Consider the following 25,513-nt stretch of genomic DNA (forward strand, 5'->3'; position numbering starts at 1 on the left):
TAAAAAAAAAATGTGGTATTAAAAAAATTGTGGAAAATGGTAGTTGTATTTTTTGCACAATCCAGCTAAAAAAAAATCTACACATAAACTAATTTTATTCACAAAAAAAACAAACATTGTATTGGCTCTTATTAGAGAGTGAGTGTAAACGTATGCCACTACCTACAATGAAATGCATGCACACATGCACCAGCACCACAGTGCATCTCAAGCTGCAATTTAAAGCAAGTGAAACAAAAGCAGTGGGTCCACATTACCTGAAGCAGCCCGAGCCAAGCCCACAGTAAATTAGGAACCACAGGAGGCAGGTTCGGTCCACAAAGTTGCCTGAGCTTTGCGGTGCTTCTGCCGCTGGGCCCCCCCCCAACAAAGAGGCACCGCAGACCACCTGCCCGCCCCCCTCCTCCTGAGACTTCACTCGAACTCTTCGGTGTTCTGACTCGGTCCACACACCCGTGGGGGACGCCCCCCCCCCCCCTTTACGACCTATGTTCTGGTGTCACTGTAGTCTAGACACGCTCCTGTCTGGCCCAGTGCGCATTTACGCATATAACCCACACAAACAGGCAGGCTGGAGAGGAATGTGCCAAACATCCCCCTCCCATTCCGTGGCGGCCCGGGTCCAATTAAATGTCTCGGGTGACACGACTTGAACCCGCTAAAACACCCCCTTGGTTGTGTGTAACAAGTGTCGCTAAGAATGAACAGCAGTGCCAAAATAGCAGAGATTGTGGTAGAAAATAGAGCATGCAGCGTGCTCACTTATGCTGCACTGTGATACCATGGCATACTCCATATTATGTGGGTTTGCTTTGGGGATGACATGTCGTCTTTTAAAGAGACGTTTCAACAAATACACACAAGAGGCTCATTATGGGCTACGCACGTGACATAGCGGCCGCACAAGCACGCTTTTTTCGCCACAGCTCCATCTCCTGGCTGTAGCGTGTCACTACCTCACCATAACACGCTGTCAATCAAAAGATAGATAGATCCTTTATTGATATCCCAGAGAAAAGTGATCATTATTATCATTGTAAAGGCAGAACCTCAACCAAGTCCATACCAAGGGAGTCGCCTTTAGCTATCATATTGTTGTAGAGCTATCGTTCATCCTAAATGTCAGGTAAAGAGCAGGTAAACAGGTTTGTCATACAGGATAAAAGCCCGTTAATCCCATCTCGGCTGAAGATGGATCAAAGAGAATCTATAACAATGATATATTCTTTGTTCTTTATATTATATGACATGAGGGTTGAAACGCGGTGTGTTGATTGACAGCTGTTTTAAATCCACGGCGACCAGCAGATGACAGCATTCCCTCCGGAATCACTCCCAGCCAGGAGGGAGGAGGACGCCCCAGTTTGCAGTGGCGTATAACAGCTCATTTTATTGTTGTTAAATGAGACAACCCAAAAATGAGGAGCACCTCAGGGCAGTGATGAACAGAATTTTCTGTAGAGTGCTGATTTAATTTCATGTGTATGACTAATAAACTCTGCCCGGCAACAAGTGACAATGCAACCAGGAAAAGGAAGCAATGGACTTAATCTACGTTACTATACAGTGTAGGCTAGCAAGCTCATTTCAGTGATGAATGATTTAGACAGTCATTTGTGTTGTTATGGTCGTTTAGTTCTAAACATCGGATTGTGGAGGTTTATTTCAGAGCCCTTTTTGGATCTTTAATCTGTGACCTTGCCGCCGAGGGCCCCAAACAAACACGAGCACTATCGCCTCATCTCTTCTGGCCGAAGCTGACGGCGCCGCATTCAGGTTTTAACGGGACAAAAAGGTTTTAGCACGGGGTGAAAGAAGCAGCGAGACCAAGATAGAAGCATCGCCGGGCCGCCAGTGGCGTGTTGTTCAGGTGAGGTCATTCCGCTGGGCCCGGGGCCCGGCACAGACGTGCTGAATGCCAAGGTCAGCGGTGTAATCCCTGCCCTCATTCATGATGGATTAGATAATGACGGTAGGGAGCGGAGGGAATACAGCCGCTTCGGTTTTGATCAAGAATGACGGTGCTGGGAAGATTATGGGCCAGCAAACGCTATTACACTCAATCCCAGAATTAATCTACATCACATAAAAAAGAGAAAAGTCATTACATGAAGAGATTAAGAGAAGCTGGGTCTAATTCTCTCAGGAAGAACCTGCATAACTTGTTTATAGCTATCATCAAAAGTCATGAAGTAAAGTTAATAGAGCTTTTTACCACCTCTATTCATTGTACTGTTACACATCTCCATTTTTTTCTTTCTCTGAAAAATTATCCAACTATCAGTTGCTATTTTTTTTTAATCAGACTGAAGCAGGACCCAAAGAGTGATTCATTCAGAAAAATGAAAACATTTTGCTATGTAAGCAACAGTGAATTCCCTCCTGCTACATCTTCTTATTCTACCACCCCTAACATTGTGCCGCCTGAGGAGCTCTCTTAAGGCTTATGACGCTTTGTGAATAACTTTTATCTTAGCATTTAGTTGTTTTATCTTAGATATTTAATACAAATAAGACAAAGCGAAGATGTAGACTTTTTTCATTTCATTTTCTACTGCTTATCCTCACGAGGGTCGCAGGGGTTCTGGAGCCTATCCCAGCTGTCTTTGGTACACCCTGGACTGGTGGCCAGCCAATCACAGGGCACATATAGACAAACAACCATTCACACTCACATTCATACCTATGGACAATTTGGAGTGACCAATTAACCTAGCATGTTTTTGGAATGTGGGAGGAAACCGGAGTACCCGCGGGGAGAACATGCAAACTCCACACAGAGATGGCTGAGAGTGGAATTGAACTCAGGTCTCCTAGCTGTAAGGCCTGCGCGGTAACCACTCGGATGGCGTGCAGCCATGTAGACTTTTTATTACTTTTTTAAAATACTTTTTATATGCTATTTATAAGTTTTTTGGATGTCTCAGCAACTTTGGATTTATTCATTCATTTTCTGTGCCCATTGATCCTCCAACGAGGGTTGCAGAGGGGTACGGTGGAGCCTATCCCAGCTGACTTTGGCCAAGATGACTGGTCGCCAGTTGGGTTGATTTTTGTTTAACAAACAAAAAGGTAAGGAATAAAAATGTGGACTCTAACATTAGTCATTTTTCTGTATGCAACACTCAATGGATAAAAGGATAAAATACTGTATAGTATGTGCCAATCAGAGAACTTGGGTGGGCGGGTGTTCAGAGCACATAAGCAATGAGAATTGGCTAAGGTTTAGTAAGATTGCATTTCAATAGTTACTTTTACTGTTAACTAGTTACTTTTGTAGTTTTTTGAGAAGTAACTATAACTAATTACTTTTTCAAAGTAACATGCCCAACACTGCTGATGATTAAATGAGTAAGAGGGCCAATGTGTGCTGTGAAACACAAAAAAGACATCATGTTGCGTATGATACCCCCGTGGTAAGCTATCCTTAAGTATCAATGCGTCACTAAAATTAAACTCTCAGTAGAAAAGGGAAGCAATGCTTGATATGTGGTGAGAAATTATTAACAGCAAAAAATATTGAAAGACATTTTCAGAAAAGTACACAACTGTAGATGACCGTAAGAGAACGTTTTTGGACTTTCAAAAAGTGGATGAACACTCCAAGCTCAACTACAGGTGCTAGCGCTGTGACTGCACATGAGAATGTAAGGAGAGGGAAGACAAATACATGACAGAATCATTCATAAAAAAATCAGAGCATCTATTCTCCAAATTCAAAAATAAAAAGGAAATTATTTACAAAATGAAAGCGATTATTATGATGTACATTTATCGGGCACCCAAAACAGGAGAGCCTGTTTTGTCAGTTTTGTCTTTTAGAGGGATCCATTGATACCCTACCTGGAGTGTGCAGAAGGCGTTCATGTTCAGAGGCACGGCCAAGACCCCGTTGAAGGTCAAGACTGGGTCAAGAAGACCTAAACAATGGAAAGACAATCATTAACATGTGGTACCAAAGTCAATGGTACTGCTTGGTGGAAACTTACTTCCTGCAGGCATCCGGTGGACAGTCTTCATGCCAACACACGCAACACACATATACATACGGTATGCTTGCACACACACAAATCAGGCAGGTGTTTTGAAAAAAAATGCAAAATAGTTTTACTGCAAAGATCAATATTTCCATGATCAGGTGACTTTAAAGTGAACAAAACAGTCAGGGCATGAGGTACCAATAATGACTATCACCGAATGTTATGCTGATACACAAACAGGACTAAAAAAAGGAAAATGGACGCACAAACTTTCTACATGTGTATGCTGGTAGTGTTTTTAGTTTTGGTTTTGGTTTCAGTCCATTCTTACAATGTGTTGGAGTCCTGCGTGTATGTGCTACAGAAACAAGATGGCCGCTGTCTCGTCCTCCACTTCAGGCCTTGGGAGACGACGCCCACGTCCGCCATCAGAGCCGAGGAAGACACGCACTGGAAGACACAACCGTGTCAATGGTCAGATCATGTGACCACATGAGTGGATCACAACTGTAATTAAGGATGCAGCCATCTTTTGTTCATCTTTAGAGGTAGTATCAGAGCCATAACAGACACGGGGCAGTGTCTGTGTGACAGCATACAATGTTGGATCCTGTCCTGTTGGAAGCAACAGTCTCCTGCAGGGGTGGGCAAACTTTTTGACTCGCGGGCCGCATTGATATGACAAAATTTACGGGGGGGCAGACTATATATTTTACACGTAACAGTCCACCTGGTATTATTGTATCTGTAAAATTGTCATGCAATCTGCTATTATTATTTATTATTTTATATTTATATTTAAATATTTTAAAAATAATAAAATATTATAATAATTACAATAAAATTAAAATAATAATTATAATATTATTATTATGTAAAATATGCAAATATAACAATAATATTATATATAATTAATATAATAATTAGCATGTATATAATAATTATAATGATCATAATAGTTCTAATAATAATTATAATAATCTAATAATAATAATAATTATTATTATTATGTGCTTGTGTCCCTTTTTTCAGGAGCACTTTGTAAACAACAGACCATGTCAAAAAATGAAATTGATAAAACCATCAAAAGGTTGGCTCAGGCCATGATGCCAGGTTGTATGTTGAGTTTAAATGAAATACTTTGGAAAGATTGGGCGGGCCGTATTCAAACACTTGGCGGGCCGGATGTGGCCCCCAGGCCGTAGTTTGCCCACCCCTGGTCTATACATCATACTAGAAGCCGGCACATCAGAGAGGGATGTGGTGGCTGCGTGCTGCAATAACATCATGATCCTGCACATGCCCGGACCTGATCATGCAACCACATCACCCACTGATTGAGAGTGGAGTGTCCTTGCCAGTGGGCAAAGCACAGGACAGAAAGAGTAACTGCCTTGCCATATAACAAATCCAGTGCAGTCCAGCATTGGTTAGCAGGAGTCATGACTCGCCATAGAGCCGAGAAGAAGTCGGAGCTTGAAAACCCCCTTCCGTTAATTGGGAACACTTGGCCTACCGGATGAAATACGTGAAGTGGATAAGATGAAAGCAGTGTGTTCGGTAGAGATGGGGAACGAGACTCCAAACTGGAACTATTAAAGGGACTACTATGCAGCAAGTTCCTCCAGTTGCTTAGAGGGTGCCAACATTTAAATGTACTGCAAGCATTCTATCCTGTCCTCTTCCTGCTTTGAGTAGGTACTCCAGTAGGTGCTACAGATATGTACATGTGTACTAGGCAGCTGTGATTTATTAATTACGTTCTTTCTGCGTGAATGACAGTTCTATGCAGGTAGTCCACGAAGGGCTGCCAGGTCCTACTGAAGGAGTCGCCAGTGTTTTTTTTCTACTTTAATGTGAGTAATAACTTCCTTAAGCCAACTATTATGGGGGGACGAGTGTTTTCATTTGAAGAGAATAAGACTTTGTGCTGCCTTTGTAAGCAGTTACAAAGGCTAGTATCCGTCGTTTTGCCATGGGGAGACGTGGGGCAGCACGGGAAGGAGAGCCGAAGAGAGCGATACACGGTTCAGGAGGAATAACTGTGTCGAGCACCACAGTCAGCGTATCAAAAACCTGGCGCCGGGACATGACCAGAACAACAGCTGCTAACTGTGTGGTTAGCAGGTGATTGATTGCATCTACTGCAGCTGTCAGATATGTTAGGGTAGATTTTTGCTAGTGGAGAGGTTGTATAATGCACTCGATGGAGGATCTTGCATTGTACCAGCCTATGTCTCACGTAGATGGAGGATGAGTGTGTCAACTTAAGAATTTCGTGCCTCCAATCTCCTCCTCCCATTTGTGTTGCAACGGGGTGAGCAAGTCAGGGTTATGGGTACTGATGATGTTTTTAATTGTGGAAATACAGCGCCTCCCAACAGGGTCAAGGTTGAGCAGCGTGTCAATCAGGGACTTGCGCAGAGAGTTCGGGAAGTAGCTTGGACTAAGTGTCACGATCGGGCTTCACCCCCTTGTGACAGCTCTCTTAGTTTTCCTCTTTGCCTCTGTTCCGGTGTCCATGCCCTTAGTTTGTAACTACTTCCTTTGTTGTTCCCTTCCAGTTTCCTTTTCCCTGCCTCTAATTTCTTAATCCTATTTAGTTCAGGTGTGTGCTCGTTCTGCTGTGGCTTCATTGTGTTGGGTTTGCCTTTTGCTTGGTAGTTGTTGTGTCCTGCTGCTGCCATTAAAGTCTGCCATGTTTTATCTGCACTTTTGGTCCTGCTCTCTGCATCCTGGCGTCGCATCGCAAAACTCGCAAGCCCGAATGTGACACAAAGTTCCTAATTTGGAGACAGCGTAAAAAGTTAGACGGTGGCAGGTCAGCCCGAATTGCAAGTTTGGTAAAGTGTGTAAACATACTGTCTTCATACAGGTCCCTAACATATAACAGAGCCTTCATTGAGATGGCAATATGAGGTGATTATTGGCTATTGGGGCAAGAGTTCCTTCAAGCCACCATTTTTACGGCATTCTATTCTATCGAACAAGTCAACAACAACAGGGTTGTTGGGTTGTCAGAGACATTGTGAATCTTAAGGGGGGGTTGTGCGGTCAGAAGGGACTGTAAGGAATACCTAGAACAGGGGTGCTCACACTTTTTCAGCATGCGAGCTACTTTTAAAATGACCGAGTCAAAATGATCCACCCACTACAAAAATGCAAAACATCTATTTATTTTCAAATGTATTGAGGATTATTTGTACGTACAATGTGTGTTGATGTACCTTACATAACCAAATGAGCCAATATTGCAAAACACACATAATTAACTATTAACATTTTTTGTAATTACCTCCACATTACTCCACATTTCCCTTCTTTGGTACTGCGATGGTAGAATGGCATATGAGGCAAACGCACTTCGAAAAAGACATTGTGAAAAAAAAGTCCACCTCCCATTCCGTATGGAAGTGATATGTTTTTGCCTTTTTACTTGGTCCAGCTACTTCACTCATTTTAGTGACCATAAACTTTAGCGAGGGCTAAAATCTGACGCAATTCGCCGACTAGCTTAGCACTTTGCATCGTTGTTTACGCATGAGCGGTGACCTAAAGGTCAAAATTCAGTTGTCATCTGACTGGTTGTCCTGTATGTCAATCAAGTAACGGGGATGGGTGATAGGCTGACATCGTAAGTTCTGCTGCACTTAGAGACGTTGTTTGATTTGATTGGTCGCCCGAAGGGCAACATTCAGTTGTCATCTGAATGGCTGCCCTGTATATCAATCAAGTGACGGCATTGATGCTGGGATGATATTTTTTAATGTCACGCCGCGATCGACCAGCGATCGACCAGTACCATATCCGCGATCGACCGGTAGATCGCGATCGACTTAATGAGCACCCCTGACCTAGAAGATCGTCGTTCCATTTGAGCCAAGGATGGGCCTGCAATCCAATGAGTGAGCTTGTAAATTGTAATCATGACAAATACAGACATCTGTTTTTCCAAACCACAACTGGCAACATGATAGCTGCTGCTGTTCTTAATCTTTGCGGATGACAAAGCAAACATGGAATATGGCATACCGTTACACCCCCACTAAAGACACTAGCAATGAATTCTGCTCATTGTGGTTTGATCCCGTAAGCTTCTCATTCTTAAAAGATGTTTACTTTCCAGTCGTGTTCATGCAGAACCTTCATGCATTGTTAAGTGTGGCTTTGTAGCCTTCAATAAAAGAATGAATAAAAGCTTAATGCCTGCAGTATTCTATTTCTTACTGCAAAGCGAGACCTGCTGCTGCTGGACTTGCAATGAGAGATCTTGATTTGATATGAGACAATCATTCCTGAGGTTTAAAAGAAGTGAGATTAGATAACAATGCCATTGCTTCAAGCAAGTTGATAAGTTTGAGACACAAAAGTGAGGCGTAAAATTGCAGGGTTGGTTCAGTGAAAGGTAAAAAGGCAGGGTCAAAGGTTAGGAAGCAGGTGCAGAATGGAGGGGCAAAGATTAGAACACCCGCTCAGGTCTTACAAACCTATCATCTACAGTTGCCACGGTTACTCTGTGTCATCACCAAGCAGCTTGCCGCTCTCCAGGTCGGTGGACAAGGAGGTGCCCGAGGAGGAGGTGGAGCCACGCCGCTGAAACTGGCGGGACTGCACCCCATAAAAGAAACAAAAGGCCTGACAGCCAGCAGCATGCAGAGACACACAAACATGGAGAAGCATGCGGTTAATGCCAGCACTTCCTGTCGTTGTGGCGCCCGGCTGTCACCACCATATATTGCCTCCAGCTCACCTCCTCAATGTCGGCATTCCGGCGAGCCTTGTAGATGAACTCGCCGATGGCTACGAACACAGAGAGGACCAGGCCGGCGGCCAGCACGATGAAGATGCCGCCGATGTTCTCCACACCCAAAGCGTTGGCCTCCTTGTTGTCCTCCTCGGGGCAGCCGTTGCCTCGCCACCACTTTTCCTTCATCATGTGCAGCTTTCCTTCCTCCTGTAGCTGCAGGATGGCGATGGTCACCTTGTCTCTGTATGGAGAACCTGGACCGGCAGAGCAACACAACATGTCTTGGGACACAGCTCTTCATCAATGAGGCCATCGATCAAATCAATCCAAGGCTATTATGTTTAGGCTGGAGCCGAAACTGCTAATTTAAGAACTTTTGTTGCTCCTCCTCACCGATGGGTGTTCCCACTCCATAGCCCTTAGAGTCAATGAGGCCCCCTATCTGTGTGAGGTTACAGTTCCTCTGGCTGATGTACTCAATGCTGGTGGACTCCATCAACATGGCGTAGTCGGTGGTGAGGACACGGGTGATGCCCTCCCGGTTGTTCTTCACCAGCGCTGTGTTCTTCCTGCTGCTCATGAAGGCCCACATCTTCTCGTAGGTGGAGATCTTGGATTTCTGTCCCACACACACATAAACAGATAAAAACACAAGGCGAGTGTGTGCGCGTGTGTGTTTAAACTCAAAATGGGGCAGCTGTGCTCTAAATCTCATCCAGCTGATTCAATTTGTTCGAGCCATCAAACACAGGCCGCGTCTTCTTATCCAGGCGCTCGTAATCACAGGCTGCAATCTGCCAGGATAAAGCCCAGCAGGGGTCACCCCTGTTGGGTGCCGAGGGGTGGTACCAGTGGAAGGATGCAAGATAAGACAGCAAATAAAATTACATCAGACAAGACCTTGTGGCGCAACGGTAGCGCGTCTGACTCCAGATCAGAAGGTTGCGTGTTCAAATCACGTCAGGGTCATTTGTTTATTCAATTTGGAAGTGTAAAGAGTTTTTATACTGGACTGCATTTCCTAAAGAAAGTGAATGTGACAGATGGACAGAGCCCACCTTGAAGAAGGTCATGGTGGATCCATCCCTCACTGCGCCGTATTCGATCCTGGTTTGCTTGGCCAGGTCGTCGGCCGAGTCAATGGGTGCGTCCATCCTCTCCACGGTCAGGAAGGCGGCCAAGTTGGCCGTGTAGGAGGAGATGATGATCAAGGTGAAGAACCACCAGATGCCCCCGACGATACGCGTGGACAGAGCCTTGGGCATCAGTTCGGAACCTGACACAAGACAACGTGGTGTAATGTCAATTGTGGTCATAGTGGTCACGTGGTCATCTTACCATGACTGTTTAGATCACAAGACACCAAAACACTACTACGCTACACCACTTCAAACATCAGAGACACTTTCATGCTATCAACTTTGACATTTAACATTTAACTACAGCACCTATTATCATAGATTTATAGAATGCAGCCATAAAAAAATAAAAATAAAACCCAATCGATGCCTTAATTGTCTTGCAAGGTTGGAATTCATAGCACTGTGACACAAAAATATCACATTTTCTAAATGAACAAATTAGCTTACACTGGACAATGTCGGCCATCTTGTGGAAGCAAGCAAGCTAGCATGAGCAGCAAATCTCATAGCTCCATTTTTAAGCTCTTGTTACCTACTTAACAATAATCACACTCAACAGAAAACACTTGGACACATCATGTAAAACAGTTTGAGCTAGCTTCAACCATAAGCAGGTCTATGCCAAGAAAAATGTTTAAAATCAAATTGAAACCATAAATAATAAGCAAAAACAACTAGAACAATGTAGCTTCCTCTTTTAAATGACTGTTGTTGTAACCAAAGGCTGACAGCGACGCCATGTTTATTAGTTAGTGGTTTATTTTCCTCCTGTGTCATACTGAATGCTTGATAATAATAATAATAATAATAATAATACCTTGACGCATGAGAGCACCAACACCAAACCAGAAGCTGTTGAGCAAAGTAAAATTGTTTTGGATCAGAGTAGAAGATGGGTTGCATGGATGTGGGTTGTACCACTCATATGGAGTAAACCTGCAGTTCCAAAAGGAAAAGATGCGGTTAAAACACAGAGCTCCATTCTATGGTGTTGTGCATCTATGCCGCTCCACGCTGTTACCTGGCGATGACAAAGAGTACACAGCTGACCCCCGTGCAGGCCAGCAGGACGTACATCCAGATGTCAGCAGAGAGCGGATTAAGGAAAGAGAACACACCCGGGTTGGTGCCGTTGGGTTTGCGGTACAGGATGCTGATGCCCAATGTCATGAAGGGCTTGGAGAAGTCGATGACCTTCTCTCGAACGTAGGTGATGGTCAAGGGTGCCACCGCCAGGTCAGCCACCTGGAGGAGGACAGAGGGATGGAGGTTGATGGAAGTGGAAGACTTCATCCAGGGGAGTCCAAAGTGCAGACCAAGGCTGTTTTTTTAACGAGAAAATTAAAGATTAAAGATAAAAAAATACTTTATTTTTTTTTTTTATGGGAATAACCATCATTAACCATTAAAATATAAAATATTCAATGATAATTTTTTTTTAATTGTAACCTCGGAATGTATATAATAATATACTGGATAATATTATATATGGGAATAACCATCATTAACCATTAAAATATAAAATATTCAATGATAATTTTTTTTTTATTTTAACCTCGGAATGTATATAATAATATACTGGATATTATATATATATATATATACAGTAAACCTCGGATATATCGGATTCAATTGTTCCCACTGGTTTTGTCCGATATAAGCGAAATCCGTTATATGCGTATACCGGAAAATGTCCGTTTTACGCATATATCGGATTTATATCCGGTATATGCGTAAATCGGATTTTATCCGTTATAAAAAGGCACTTCCTTGACTATGTTTCCAATGTACCTGGACGTGCAGGCAACGCTGCAAACGCTGCAAATGACGTCGTATAGCGGCCTGTCACGATTCGGCGAATCGGAGCACCACGATGCGGCCATCCGATATATGCGAGGGAAATTTAATGGAAATGCATTGGAACGGGACTGGAGATTTTGTCCGAAATAGGCGATATCCGTTATAAAAAAAATCCGATATATGCAATGAATTTTTATTGGAAATGCATTACAGACAAATCGGTTCTTTTTTATCTGTCCGTTGTGAGCGAATTTCCGATATATCCGAGGGTTTACTATATATATATATATATATAATGTGATTTTTTAGTTGTACTATTATGAGAAACAAACAAAAAAATATGTACTTTTTGGAATACTAGGTTGCAGAAATAATGTTATAATGTTACAAGAATAAAGTCAGAATTATGAAAATTGTGTTTTATTTTAACGAGAAAAAACTCACAACTTCATGAGAATAAACTCAGAATATTATCAGATGCTGGAGCCTATCCCAGCTGTCTTTGGGTTACACATCTCCTGACTGTGTGGCCTACATGCTAACCACTCGCACACCGTGCAGCCAAAAGAAACCAAAGTTGTAATTTCTGTTAAATTATTCTGAGGAAAACGTATAATATATATACAAATATATATAACATATATATATATATATATATATATATATATATTATATCAAAGTTCCCCCTGCATCACTTCCTTTTTCAGTATGTGCCCTATGATGGAAAAAGTTTGCACACCCCTGCCTTAATCCCACCTATACAGATGAATGATGCTTGTCCAGGATTTGTGGCTTTCCTTGTGGATTAAGATGAACACAATGACAATAACAACATTGCTAAAATGGTCGACTCACGTGATCAATGAGCTCGCGGACCATGCCGTTCCACTCTCCTTTGTCGTTTTGAGCGCCGTACTTGCCGTCGGCCACCAGGCGGACTTCGTAGGTGAAGCCCAGGATATTGGAGAGCTCTTTGAGGAGGTCCAGGCAGTATCCCTCAAAGCGATCATTGCCAGATAGCTCCTTGTCTGACTTCTTGTACATCACGTACGGATTCTCCTAGACCGGAAAAAAACATTGTCATTTTTTTAGGCTGTCACGCTTTGTAACACATCTCTTCATTAATATTGTGTTATATTAATGTATATGATGTGTACATTATCTTTAAAACCAATGCACGCTTACATGGTGCACATCAAGATGGGAATGCTAAATGTGTATCTTGAGGACTTCAGGAGGTTTGCCACCAGCTGCTTATAATTCTCTGCCTTGTAGTTTCCAAGAAACGTTCATGACATTTCTCTACATGCATGCATTTTAACCACTTTCAAGAGACAAAACATTTGAGGTCAGAACCCTAGACATATTAAATTTAATGTATACGACTTTTTGCCTTATTTTGCATCCATTTCTTATTTTCTTTTCTCTTATATTTCTTATATTCTTATTGACCCAATATTGTACCTTGGAAACTATAGCCAATCTGACTTACTCTTTCTTTATTAGTCACCTAAACCAAGAGAAATTTCACTACTTTTGTTCTAGAAGCATTTTGCTTGCAGCCCCTTGTTATGTAAATTAAATGAAATAGCTACAAAAACGAATGGTTCCCTGGCCACACTTTTGACATCCCTGTTCTAGAGTGTCTGCAGGCGTACCTAATGAAATGAAAAATAAAGTCTATTCATAATTTGTCGTGTCCTCTCTTTCACCCTCCTCACCAGGATGGTGGTGACAATCAGCGTCCTGTTGGCGAGGGAGTCGGTCACATTGTTGTTCTTCTCCCGCGTGGACTTCTCAATGAGGTTCATGCCTTTGTATGAATTCCACACGGCAATCTATAAGGTGCAAAAGTGGCTTTAAATATACCAGAACACATTGCACGGGGAAGGTAATATCACAGTTCACTGGGAAGTGGATGGCGGAGAGGGAAAGGGAAGTGTCAATCATGTCCCTGCAGGGAACGGAGCGGGGGGCGGGGTCACGTGAGGTCATTGAATGAGTGGACAATGGCAGCAGGCGACATAATCCACACTCTTGTGTCACACTGGATCAGACGTCTGACAGCTGCTGGACCCTCAAATCCCCTCCCTGCTAAAGAGCAACCATGTCACATTGTTAAGAACAGGAAACAAGCGCACTTGACAGTCCATAAAGCACAAACAACCATTCACACTCACATTCATATCTATGGACAATTTGGAGTGGCCGATGGCTGGTGGATTTGAACCCTGGTCTCCTAGCTGTGAGGTCTGCGCGCGAATCACTCAACCGCCGTGCAGCCCGCCAGACCCCTTGTCTGTGAGGGGGTCATGGCAGTCAAGTGGTTCGCGCGCAGACCTCACAGCTAGGAGACCAGGGTTCAAATCCACCCTCGGCCATCTCTGTGTGGAGTTTGCATGTTCTCCCCGTGCATGCGTGGGTTTTCTCCGGGTACTCCGGTTTCCTCCCAAAAACATGCTAGGTTAATTGGCCACTCCAAATTGAATGGTTGTTTGTCTATATGTGCCCTGTGATTGGCTGGCCACCAGTCCAGGGTGTACCCCGCCTCTCCCCCAAAGACAGCTGGGATAGTGAGGAAAAAGCGGTAGAAATGATGAATGAATGATTGAGTTTGGTGTGAAAAACTCTGTAATCTCTGACCTCACGCACCTAAGTACCGTACTTACAAACTAGTGCCGAACCCCACTTGCTAATTTTGTGTGTACAGGAGTTGATAAAAAATGAATAAGGTCTTTGCAGAGCTAATTGAAAAGTGGACTGGAGGCTTCCCTTGACTCCCTTGAGACCGACTCACCGATGCCTTAGGGTATGATCGAACCCAGGTGAAGAACCACTGGTGTAAGGAATATTTAAATGTACGTATTTATTTAAACCTGAATTGTGTCACGAGTGAACAATGGCAACTGAAGAGAGAAGGGGAGTGTTATGGAGTTAAATCTCTTCTAATGAGGAGGTGAGGAAGGCAGGTTCTGTCATTGTCACTGAGCAAATGACACTGATCCTTTCCATCGGGGTCAACCAGCGTCATCTCAGAAGAGCCGTTTCGGTGGCAAATTACTATCTCTGTCCTGCTCCATTGAAAGACAGAAGATCATTCGTCCTCCACGTCATGCTGTATTGTCTTGCTGTATTTTCTTATTTTTCCTATCGGTCCTGGCGTGCCTTGGTTGTTCTATTATTTTGCAAAGCTGCTGGAAATGGTTATTTTTCACCATGAGCTGGTGGTCTTGAAATGGAACCTCCAAGAAAAGCGGGGACATGCTGTTCTACAGGAGGTCCACTTCTGTTTTACTCATATAAAACCATTGGACCGAGAGAAGTACTCACCAGAACATGTGCAAATAAAATGTTACCTTTGAAAGGCTCCAAAGTAGGCTAAGACTGATGAAAACAACACAAAAAAAAAAATCATCCACTCTTAAAAGCAAAAATGTTCTGTCAAGAGGCCTTCACATCTTCCCGAGCGGCCCAACAACTAAACAGCACAGCAGCAGACGACTGATAATTCATTTTTCATGAGCACAGTCTTTTATGTGGTGTTTGCTATGGAGGAGGTATTTCCTCTGAGGCTAAAAACACACCAGAGTGGAATCAAAATGAAAGAATACATCACCTTCAAAGCTGCTGTCAGCCTCTGACAGGCCAGTCAATCAATAGAAACGTCAAACAAACAAAAACTGACTGCTAGCCCATCATATTAAATATGATTGTCACCATAGTACACTATAAAGCAGAGGTAGGGAACCTATGGCTCGGGAGCCAGGTAGGGCTCTTTTGATGACTGTATCTGGCTCTCAAGCATTTACCACAATAAAAATGTATGTTTGCTAACATTTTAAAGTAAACATCACAGAAATCACTGTTAAAAATATTAAAAATCAACAACTTTCTTATGCATTTTAATCCGTCCATCTATTTTCTACTGCAATACGGCCAACCATATCTATCTTTCCTGATGATATTTTCCAGGTCAAACACTAAAACTCGATTATTACTGGGTAATGCGGTATTGTACCTCGGTCATTAAGATGTAAATGTAAACTTTCCTCCTTTAGTCACCTAGCTAAAGCTGCAGAACCAAGCCTTCTGGCAAAGATGGCCAAAAGAATGAAATATACTGAGTACGGTGCAAAACCATGCAGCAGCAGAAGTTGTATTAATGGCAGCAAGTATTTGATTTATTATTGGACACTGCGCTGCTCACAAAAGTGTGCTGGCCACACCCACTTGGCGTGGGGTAGTGTGCCTGGTCTACGTAATTAGAGCCCATTATATCTAAAACTGTTGGTCTTACATAAAAATGCACACATTTTATTGCATTCAATGTTTAAAAAAAATGTATATGGCTCTCACAGATACACATTTTAAAATATCTGGTCTTCATGGCTCTTGTAGCCAAAAAGGTTCCCGAACCCCTGCTATAAAGTATGCTTTACAGCTTCCACTCCACTGGGAAAGCTTTCAACCAGACTGTGGTCTGTGACAATTTGTGAAACGTCAGAGGTCCTTGATGTTGGACTCTTCCACACCAAACTCATCCAACCTAGGTCTTTCCCAAAGCCTTCCCGCAAAGTTGGAAGCACAGAATGATTCAAAATGTCTTCCAATGATGAAGTGCTGAGATTCAGGGACAACTAAGGACTCGCGTAACCTCTCTTTGTCCCCACATTTAGTCCTGGGGTAAAACAAAGTGGCTATTATTAGATATTACATTCATTTCCTTTGTCAACTATATACATTTTGTTCTGATAGTTCAGCATATATTGACCTACATGGGGATTGCCTTTAGCATATTGACTGTATAAAATGTAACATGTGTCCCCTCTCCTTCAATTTGTGTAATGTATGCGGCCCTCAGTGGAAAAAGTTTGGTCACCCCAGCTTTAGTACATATAGGGCTCACATTTTGTGGCGCAGTGCAAGGTGTGTGGCGCACCCACGCAGTGGTAATTTAGTCCAGCACACCACTGTGCACAGCCAATTTGGTAATTTGGTAGCCTGGGCGACCAGAGGAGGTGTCCACATTACAAAACAATGCGCCAAAGGTGTTCTGAAAGCTCGCCAACTCCAACCCAGTCTATTCTTGGCGCAGGTGAAGCGCACCCTGCGCAGTGGGAAATTGGCTGACGGGCGCACAGTGTACAAACATCACCAAAACCTCACAGGCAGGTTTTGCAGTGTTGCACAAATTTCGATATAACCATCAACCACTATTCAATGGAACCAGGATGTACATTTTTGTATGAATTGTCCCACCACATCTAATGTCAGATCAGATGATAAAAGTTTTATTTGAAAGAACGAGACATTATTTTGCCCCCCCCCTCCCCTCTTTCTCTAGCGCAGAGCCGGTCCTAAACTTTATTCTTAACGTGATCTGAAAAGATGGAGTACATGCATACATTCCCTCTTCCCTCTTTGTGATTTGTGCCGGTGGGAGGGATGGAGGTGTGGGTGTGCCGCGGTGCGCCGGACTATAAAATCAGAGCCCATAGTGTGTAATGTAAAAGTACGTGAGTCAGAGGAGGAACAAGGAGGAGGAGCAACAAGGTTAGGAGAGGCTTTTAGAGCAAAGTGGAAGCAAACCTTGATCCACCTCTTGGTGAGGCGACTTCCAGCCTCCATGACACCCTGAGTGACAGTGAGATTATCCATGACTGAACATTGTAACATGACATGGCGAATCCTGGGAGTGCAGTTCCTCACCCTGGCGGCGCCGTCCTCCTTGAGGCTGATGATGTCCAAGTTAAAGTCTCTCCTCAGACCATCTGACTTGTTGAGAACAATGTGACCTGTCAGTCCTTCCCACTTGGCCTGCAGGAGTGTCACAATATTAGGAACAGCTTTCGGTGTGATGTGTCTCAGTGTGATGCAAGATTGTTCAACCTTGCATCTGAAACGTATGAGGAATTCTGACTAAAAGTCTGCAAACGCCAGAAACAAAACGTGGGTAAGGACAAAAATATTAAGAGTTATCAAAAGTTCATGCGATTTTGTGGTTCATAGATTCCACCTTGAGTAGTGTGTACATATGCAAGTCCACCTCATGTCCAATGCCCTTTCCACGCCTCCACTCCACCAGGGAAAGTCAATACAAATTAACTCATGAATGTGGCGTCCATATGAGACACACAGTGGTGTGCAAAAGTGTTTGCCCCCTTCCTCATTTCTTATTTTTTGTCACACTTAAATGACTTAAATGAAAAAAAAATTAAATACTGGTGAATGACAACAGAAAATTAATTTTTTAAATTGGACTTTTTATCCTTAAGGGAGAAAAAAAACTACAGAAAAGGTTAAATTGAGATCTATCACTCTGGAAAAGGTTCTAAATCCATTTCTAAAGCTTTGGGACTCCAGCCAACCACAGTGAAAGCCGTTATCTGCAAATGGGGACAACACAGAATAGTGGTGGACCTTCCCAGGAGTGGCCGGCCAACCAAAATGACCTCAAGAGCGCAGTGATGACTCATCCAAGAGGTCCCAAAAGACCCCACAACAACATCCAAAGAACTGCAGGCCTCACTTGCCTCAGTTAAGGTCAGTGTTCATGACTCCACCATAAAAAAGACACTGTTGTTGATGTCAAGGTGAAAACAACTTGGGTTCCCCAGCAGGACAATGATCCTAAACACACCAGCATGTCCACCAAAAGACCAGACAAAAACAAAAACATGTGAAATCCGAGGCAATTTTTCCACATAATAATGTAATAATAATGTAAACCCAACTAATCTGCTCCAGACACCCAAATACATGAACAAATAATATATTTTATGGACCATAAATATAATTTTACATGCAGAAAACAATGTAAAATAATTATAAATGAGGAATGCATGGAGCTTATTACTGATGCAGACTTACTGTACACCCAAAATGTTATTCAATAATGTTCCTCCACTGTCTTTATCAAAGTATTGCCACTTTGTTTGGCCCCTTGGCGTGTTATCTTGATGTCACAATTAATAAAAAGTGCATGGTGTCATTCATAAAAAATGTTTTGCGGAACACTACTATACAGCACAAACGTAAAATATTGGATGAAAACCCAGACAAGATGCTGAGACGAGTAAGAAACCAAAAAAATTTCGCAAATTTGACCAGGTTTTGGCTGTATATACATTTGGGTAGAAATGTCTGTGTATGCTTGGTAGCTGTGACTCCATCAGGGCTAGCAAGGCTCCGAGAAACCGTTGGGTCAGGAGTTCATTTCAGACACTAAGAAAAAAATGTCAGATGTTTTTGATCCAAATGTTTCCTGGCATCAAAAACCATCAAGAGATGGAGAGGAGCATCAAAAGGTCAGGCCATTGCGGCCTGAGGAGGAGGAGGCTCTGAAGGCCTGAAGATGAAAATATGAGCGATGGGACTGAACGATAATCTCTTCACCGCCGATCAAAACCGTCTTGGATCAAATGCCTCATCCGCTCTGACACCAAACACTTCACAAGCTGAGGAAGCTCATAACAGCGTTGATCGTGTGTGCAGATCCTGTTAGCCGTTCAAATAAAAACACTTCAACATGATGACAGTCGACACTGACCTCTTTGAAGAGGTTCATGAAGCGTGGTCCAAAGCGCCACGGTTTATGGCGGTGACACTGCAGGGAGCTGACCGTCATCTGAGTGGCGCGCTGCGATGCCACGGAAACCATGAACACGGCGTCATACATCAGGGCAGCGTCCGTCTGTGAAGGAAGAACGTTGCCATTAGAAAGCTGAGCTAAAGCAAAGAGTGAAGGCTGAATGTTTAGCTCAAACGTCCATTAAAGACAGTGTTTACTACATATAACCCCCCCCCGTGTATAAACACATAATAATGGGACACATCTGTGGATGTAGTTTGCCGTTCCATCTCTTATCATACCTCATACACACCTGGTCTGACAGGGAGTAAGAAGATGTAGCAGGAGGCATCAATTATGCCAAATTTGCGACTTTACTTCACCAGAATTCAGACCCCTCCAGAGGCAGCAGCTGTACCATTACACCACCAGGGACTGCCAGGTGAGTATCCTTCCTCAGCCTGACTTGGTGCATCTTTTGCATCCAATGTGAAATAATCTGATTAGCTGGGAGACAAATTGTTTTGATACGTGATTCTTAGTGCAAAGTAACAAATTAACAGATTTTCTTTGTTAAAAGGCAGCAGCTGTACCATTACACCGCCAGGGACTGAGAGGTGAATAGGTGGAGCATGGTGTCAGATTACTCGTCTCTTTTCTTCCTCTGTTCTACGCCTTAAAGCAGGGATGTACGTCCTTTGCCCTTTCCCCTTGGGCAAAATGGGTGTAGTGCGCCATGGCCAATTATGCAAATGAGGCAATTGGATCCCCCATAGGAATGTGCTGACTCTGATCCACAGACTATGCTTTTGTTTCAAGTGCGCCCTCATCCTGTCGGTAGAGTACAGCACAAGGTAGCAAACGTTTTACTGTCATGACGCCATCCATCAGGCCGCTGTCCTGTTTGGGTCCCTGCAGTCTCTCCATGGCCCACTTGTCCATGGTGGACGCCACCCAGGGGTTGTCGATGTTGAGCAGTCTGAATCCTGTCATGTTGACCCCACTGTAGCGATACGGCTCCAAGTCCAAGGCAAACAAATCCTACATCAGGTTAGACAGCAGCAACATTTACGTTAGAAATATCATTACAACATATCATAGCAATCTCTTAGCCCAAGCTAAAAAAAAAAGTTTAGGAATGCAACATCGTACCAGTGTGGTGAAGAAGAAGTGGTAGTACTCCGTCATCATTCCCATGGAGGAAAGCTGCCAATGGCAAAAATACAAATCAATAAAAACCCAAACCACAATAAAAACACACATATTTACAGATATTTTGAAATATTTTTTTTAAAGGGAAAGTAACATCACCCACAATGAGGTAGCTCAGAATGTACATCATGAAAAAAAGTCCAAAATCACAATGTGCCATGCATATTAAACAAGCTACGGTGACATTTTTATTATTATGACTATTATTGTTACACCGAAGAACTACTTTACTGGCATAGTGACACCTCGCCACACTACATGGGCTAGCTACTAGCTGGCTGCCGTTGTCACAATCTCTGGCAATTTTAAAGCACTTTATCTAAAATCGCCCGCATTATTTCCTCATCCATCATGAGTGCACTCGAATGCACCGTAGTGGCCTCCAAACTTGCAGTGAGGAGAACAAACGTGAAGAAACGATGATAAGTTGATATTGGTTCTACCGTATTTGACCGGCTCTACGGGCTGCATGTTCATCCTCACGCTGACATGCTGAAATACGTCTCCTGGTGAAGTTGCATCATGTACGTCATTCATATTGTAAGATATAGATTCAAATTGTTCATCCTGAGGGCACGGACCTGCTTGAGGAGCTCAGAGGCCATTTGGTAGGAGCAGTCAAAGAGGATGAAGAACTCCTTGTCCTTCTTCAGCTCTTTCAGCAGAGGACGTGCATCCTGGTTGCCGGGCGTCAGCTGGCGGATTTTGATCTTCAGGTTGAGTTTGGCCGGCGCCTTGATCAACTCCTGCATCCGCATCAGGCCTGCGAAAGAAAACAAGAGGATTATTTTTATTTAATGACAATGTCATTTTTTTAATTTGATTTTATCAAAAAAATTGAAAAATAAAGCTAGAGGCTAAAACTGAATGACTAAAAAAATAATGCAAGCCTCTAAAATGCAATCAATACAAAATAAATCTAAATCCTAAAATTGAATGACCAAAAAAGCTCGCTAAAAAAAATAATATGTTCTAAAATAAATCTAACTGCTAAAACAAAATTTATTAAAAAATGAAACTAGCTGCTACAATCTAATAAACACAAAAAATAAAGCTAACACCTAAAGTCAAATAAACTATTAAATAAATTAAGATGCTAAAAAGGAATTAATTACACAATAAATCTTGCTGCCGAAATAAAATTAATTTTAAAAAATAACGCTAACTGCTAAAATCAAGTAAATTATAAAATAAATCTAGTGGATAAAAATAAATACATAAAAAAATAAAGCTAACTCCTAAAGTCAAATATAGTATTAAATAAATGTTGCTGCTAAAAAGGAATTAATTACAAATAAATCTTGCTGCTGAAATGAAATTAATTAAAAAAATACAGCTAACTGCTAAAATCAAGTAAATTCTAAAATACATCTAGCTGCTCAAATCGAATCCAATCCAAAGCAAAGCTACCTTATAAAATCAAATCAAATAAAAAATAAAGCTAGCTAAAATGGAATAAATTAAAAAATAAATATAACTGCAAAAATCAAATAAATAAATAAATAAATAAAGCTAGATGCTCAATTAAATCAAATCCAAAATAAAGTTTGCCGTACGTTTTGTTTGGAAGACATTTCAAGGACAATAATCCTAATCTATAAACAGTGACATTTCGACATTGTTGCTTTATGAGCACACTATTGATTCCCACCTGTCACTCACGGGTGGCCACCCAATCGCTATCAAAAGCTTGCGCGCTAGCTGGTTATTCACTTATTCATTCGTTATTCACTTATTCATTCATGTATTTACTCTGTTATCTTAGAAACAACGGTGCCACTCCCTTTGTGAGTCACTGTGACATAATGGTACATTCCACAACGATGAAACAATGGTACTGTCCAGTGTTGTTTATTATTTATTTGAGTTACTTTAGTACGTTAGCCAGCTAGCTAAAGTGTTAGTCAGGTAGGTAGCATGAGCCAATGGATTGTCAAAGTTAGCCACAGCTAGCTTGATAGCGAAGAAGTGAGTCAGTCATGAATGGTACAGTCCACACATCAGTCAAAGTGGTAGTGTCTATGTGTTGTGTATCAATTGTTGTTAGCTAGCTAGCTAGGTAGAGGGGTGGCCAAAGTCCGGCAAGTTCTACGGTGATACTAATAACACCCATTTGACCCACATTTGACCCCTGCTACCTTTCATTTTTCACTGGTAGATGGTGGACCTACCAGTGCTGTCCTGGTAGACCACCGTCAGCTTCCTCCACTTGAAGAAGGTGACCACGTCCAGGATGGCCCTGGCGATGGCCGTGTACTCGGGATAGAGGTTGATGAAGAACGTGTCCCTGTTGTCCACCGACGGATGCTTCCAGCGCGTCTGGATGTGAGGGACCTCCAGGGCGTTGCAGATGGACTGGACCGCGCTGACCGAGGAGCTGTGGGAGGGTCCGAACACCGCCACCACCCCCAGAGCCAGCTGGTCGCACACTGAGGACACAAAGACGTTGGACGAGAGGCCTTGGTTGTCCCTCAATCTTCACCATTCGTCTTTACAAAACACTTTGGACCATTGAATGCTTCCAGCTTTGTGGGGACACTTTGGGAAAGATCCATAAAATGTCCTCCTTATGCTGCTTACAGCCACTAGGGGGCATATTTGCATGCTCGCTAATGAAGCCATATCATTTATTTGCGTTCTTCTACCTCTCCGTGACGCCTCGAAGCCATCAAACAAGTTGATCCTCTGGATGTCATAGGTCAGCGTGACGTTGGGCATCAGCGTCTTGTTGCGGTTGATGTTGTTGACGGCAAACTTAAAGGCGAGCTCATCCATGCTAACCAGCTCCCTCTCGCGCGTCTCGAAGATGCCACCTGGATGGACATAGAAGCCGGGAGAGGAATTACGACCGTGCCGATCGAGTCTGTTTTGTACGATGGAGTATTAGGTAGTTATAAGTTTACAATAAAAAAAGCTGTAAATTTACACAAAAAATTCCCAATATTACGAGAATGACGTTGTAAATTTACAATAAAAAGTACGAGAATAAATCGTATATTTACAACAACAAAGTTGTACAACTAAAGAGTCGTACATTTGTGAGAACAAAGTCGTAATGTTAAAATAATAGAGCTGTAAATTTACGATAATTGACTATAATAAAGTCGTAATTTACAATAATAAAATTGTAAATTTACAATTAAAAATTCATAACTTTACGAGAATAAAGTCGTGAATGTACAAGAAAAAGTAATAATATTACAAGAATAAAGTTGTAAATTTAGGAGATAAATTTATAAAGACTATATATACATATATATATATATATATGTATGTATATATAGTCTTTATAACTTTACTTGTTAATTTGTGACTTTTTAAAATATATATATATATATATATATATATTTTTTTTTTTTTTTAAAGTCACAAATTAACAAGAGAAAAGTTATATTGTATATTTACAAGAAGGTTGTGATATTACCAGATTAAAGTCATAAATTCATGAGAAAAAAATTGGAAAATTACAAGAAAAAAGTTGTAATATTACAAGAGTTAAAAAAGCCATCATGAGACTAAAGTTGTAAATTTATGAGGAAAATAAATAAAGGCATACATTTATGATTTTGAAAATCTTAAATTCACGAGAAAAAAGTTAGAATATCACAAAAAATCTTTTTAAAGCCGTAATATTACGACAAGAAAGAATAAAGTCCTAAATTTATGACACAAAAGTAAAAAATCTACGAGAATAAAGTCATAAAATTATGAGAAAAAAAATCAGAAATTTAGGAGAATAAAATATTGAATTTAGTGAATTTAAGTCTTACACTTACAAGAAAAAAAGATGTTAATTATGAGAAAAAAGTTGTACATTTATGAAAATAGATATACAGGAAAAAAGTCATAAATAAATCAATTTATGTGAAAAAACGTTTAATATCATGGGAATAAAGTCATGAAAAATAAAGTAAAGTCGTGAATAAATTTATAAATATGTAAAAAAAAAAGTAGTACAGTTACGGGAAAAAGGTTGTAATACGACAAGAATAAAGTCATAAATTTACATTAAAAAGTCATAAATATACAAGAAAAAACATGAGAATATGAGAATAAAGCAGCAAATATCCAAAAATACAGTCGGTTACAACTACGGGATATTACAAATATAATATTAAAAAATGTAATCAACAGTTCTGACATACACTTTCGGTATGTCAGAACTGTTGATTACATTTTTTTATATTTTATTATATAATAATATATATTATATATATTATATAATAATAATAATATACGTATAATAATAAAAGCAATACATAGACCTGAACATGTTAAAGTTCAGTGACAAATAATTCCTAAAAAAGATGAATATAGTTGTAGTATATGTCTAATATGCTATAGTTATATACGTGTAAATTATGAACAGTCATTACAGAGAAGTTTCTCCCACCTATCCGGAGAACCTGAGCCGAGCCGAGCCACGGCTGGACGAGCAGCACCAACACGAGAACCAGGGGGGTCCTTGAGTCCATGTTGATCCAGCCCAGGTCACCATGGCAGTCTGGAAGACTCCTCTCGCCTCCTCCTGAAAGTCACCTCCATTTCCATCACGTCAAGTTGACAAGAAGACACAAAGAACCTTCACCAAGGAGCGCTGAGCGGTCCGAAATGTCAGCAGTCACGTGACGCCAATTTCAGGTCCAACATAATCCCGCTAAAGTATTTGAAATCCCGCAAACTGGCTCCGAATCAACAGCAGCCGCCAGTCACTCTTTCTACATTGAACAGCGTGAAGATGAGCGCGACAGCGTTAAGTCACATTGTTTGATGAGTTCACTTCCGAGTGTGCTCTTCAAAATAAGACACAAACCGGAAACTGCTTCAATGTAGCACGTTTGAGTGTAAATTAACAAAACACATGTAAAATATCTAATTAGGTATTCTGAATAGCTGAGTTATCAAGTTTAAGTAGAGTTTTGGGGGAAATTAGCTCGATATAAATACTGTGACACATACAGCTGATTCCAACACATGGAATAGCACCTCAGGGTGTCCACGTTTACATTGAAGCCATCACTGAGGTCCCACCGTGCCTGTCCGTCCTTCTTTGGACCGCAAG

At 41.7% G+C, this 25,513-nt stretch overlaps 1 protein-coding gene and 1 non-coding gene across 4 annotated transcripts; one reads left to right on the plus strand and one right to left on the minus strand.

Annotated features, from left to right (window-relative positions):
* Nucleotides 1-429: 429 nt before the first annotated feature.
* LOC131138004 (glutamate receptor ionotropic, kainate 1-like) lies at nt 430-25,191 on the minus strand. Of its 3 annotated transcripts, XR_009132020.1 has the most exons (19): nt 24,845-25,190; nt 23,097-23,264; nt 22,623-22,880; nt 21,033-21,214; nt 20,392-20,445; nt 20,110-20,280; nt 19,219-19,362; nt 17,379-17,486; nt 17,259-17,303; nt 13,391-13,507; nt 12,525-12,728; nt 10,891-11,114; nt 10,687-10,805; nt 9,786-10,003; nt 9,121-9,346; nt 8,731-8,981; nt 8,468-8,615; nt 3,990-4,430; nt 457-3,920 (listed from the first exon to the last, which is right to left on the minus strand). XR_009132020.1 is itself a non-coding variant. In XM_058086531.1 (18 exons), exons 1-17 carry the CDS (start codon nt 24,924-24,926, stop codon nt 8,490-8,492), a joined length of 2,697 nt encoding a protein of 898 aa, XP_057942514.1. In that variant the 5' UTR covers nt 24,927-25,190; the 3' UTR covers nt 457-4,430; nt 8,468-8,489. The 3 variants fall into 3 exon arrangements, 2 of the variants coding, with proteins under 2 accessions (XP_057942515.1, XP_057942514.1); XM_058086531.1 differs by having other exon boundaries at nt 457-4,430; XM_058086532.1 differs by lacking the exon at nt 8,468-8,615 and having other exon boundaries at nt 430-4,430; nt 24,845-25,191.
* On the plus strand, nt 9,625-9,696 carry trnaw-cca (transfer RNA tryptophan (anticodon CCA)). The gene has a single exon. It is a non-coding gene; the product is annotated as a tRNA-Trp (tRNA).
* Nucleotides 25,192-25,513: the final 322 nt, after the last annotated feature.

The sequence above is a fragment of the Doryrhamphus excisus genome, chromosome 11, assembly GCF_030265055.1.
Source record: "Doryrhamphus excisus isolate RoL2022-K1 chromosome 11, RoL_Dexc_1.0, whole genome shotgun sequence".
Taxonomy (NCBI): Eukaryota; Metazoa; Chordata; class Actinopteri; order Syngnathiformes; family Syngnathidae; genus Doryrhamphus; species Doryrhamphus excisus.

Excerpts from the sequence above, each read along its gene's own strand:
- LOC131138004 (XM_058086531.1), bottom strand. The coding sequence starts at position 24,926 with ATGGACTCAAGGACCCCCCTGGTTCTCGTGTTGGTGCTGCTCGTCCAG. Across the intron at positions 19,363-20,109 it reads TGATGGATGGCGTCATGACA|ACGGACGCTGCCCTGATGTA; the intron begins GTAAAACGTTTG and ends CTTCCTTCACAG. Across the intron at positions 10,806-10,890 it reads GTACTCTTTGTCATCGCCAG|GTTTACTCCATATGAGTGGT; the intron begins GTAACAGCGTGG and ends TTGGAACTGCAG.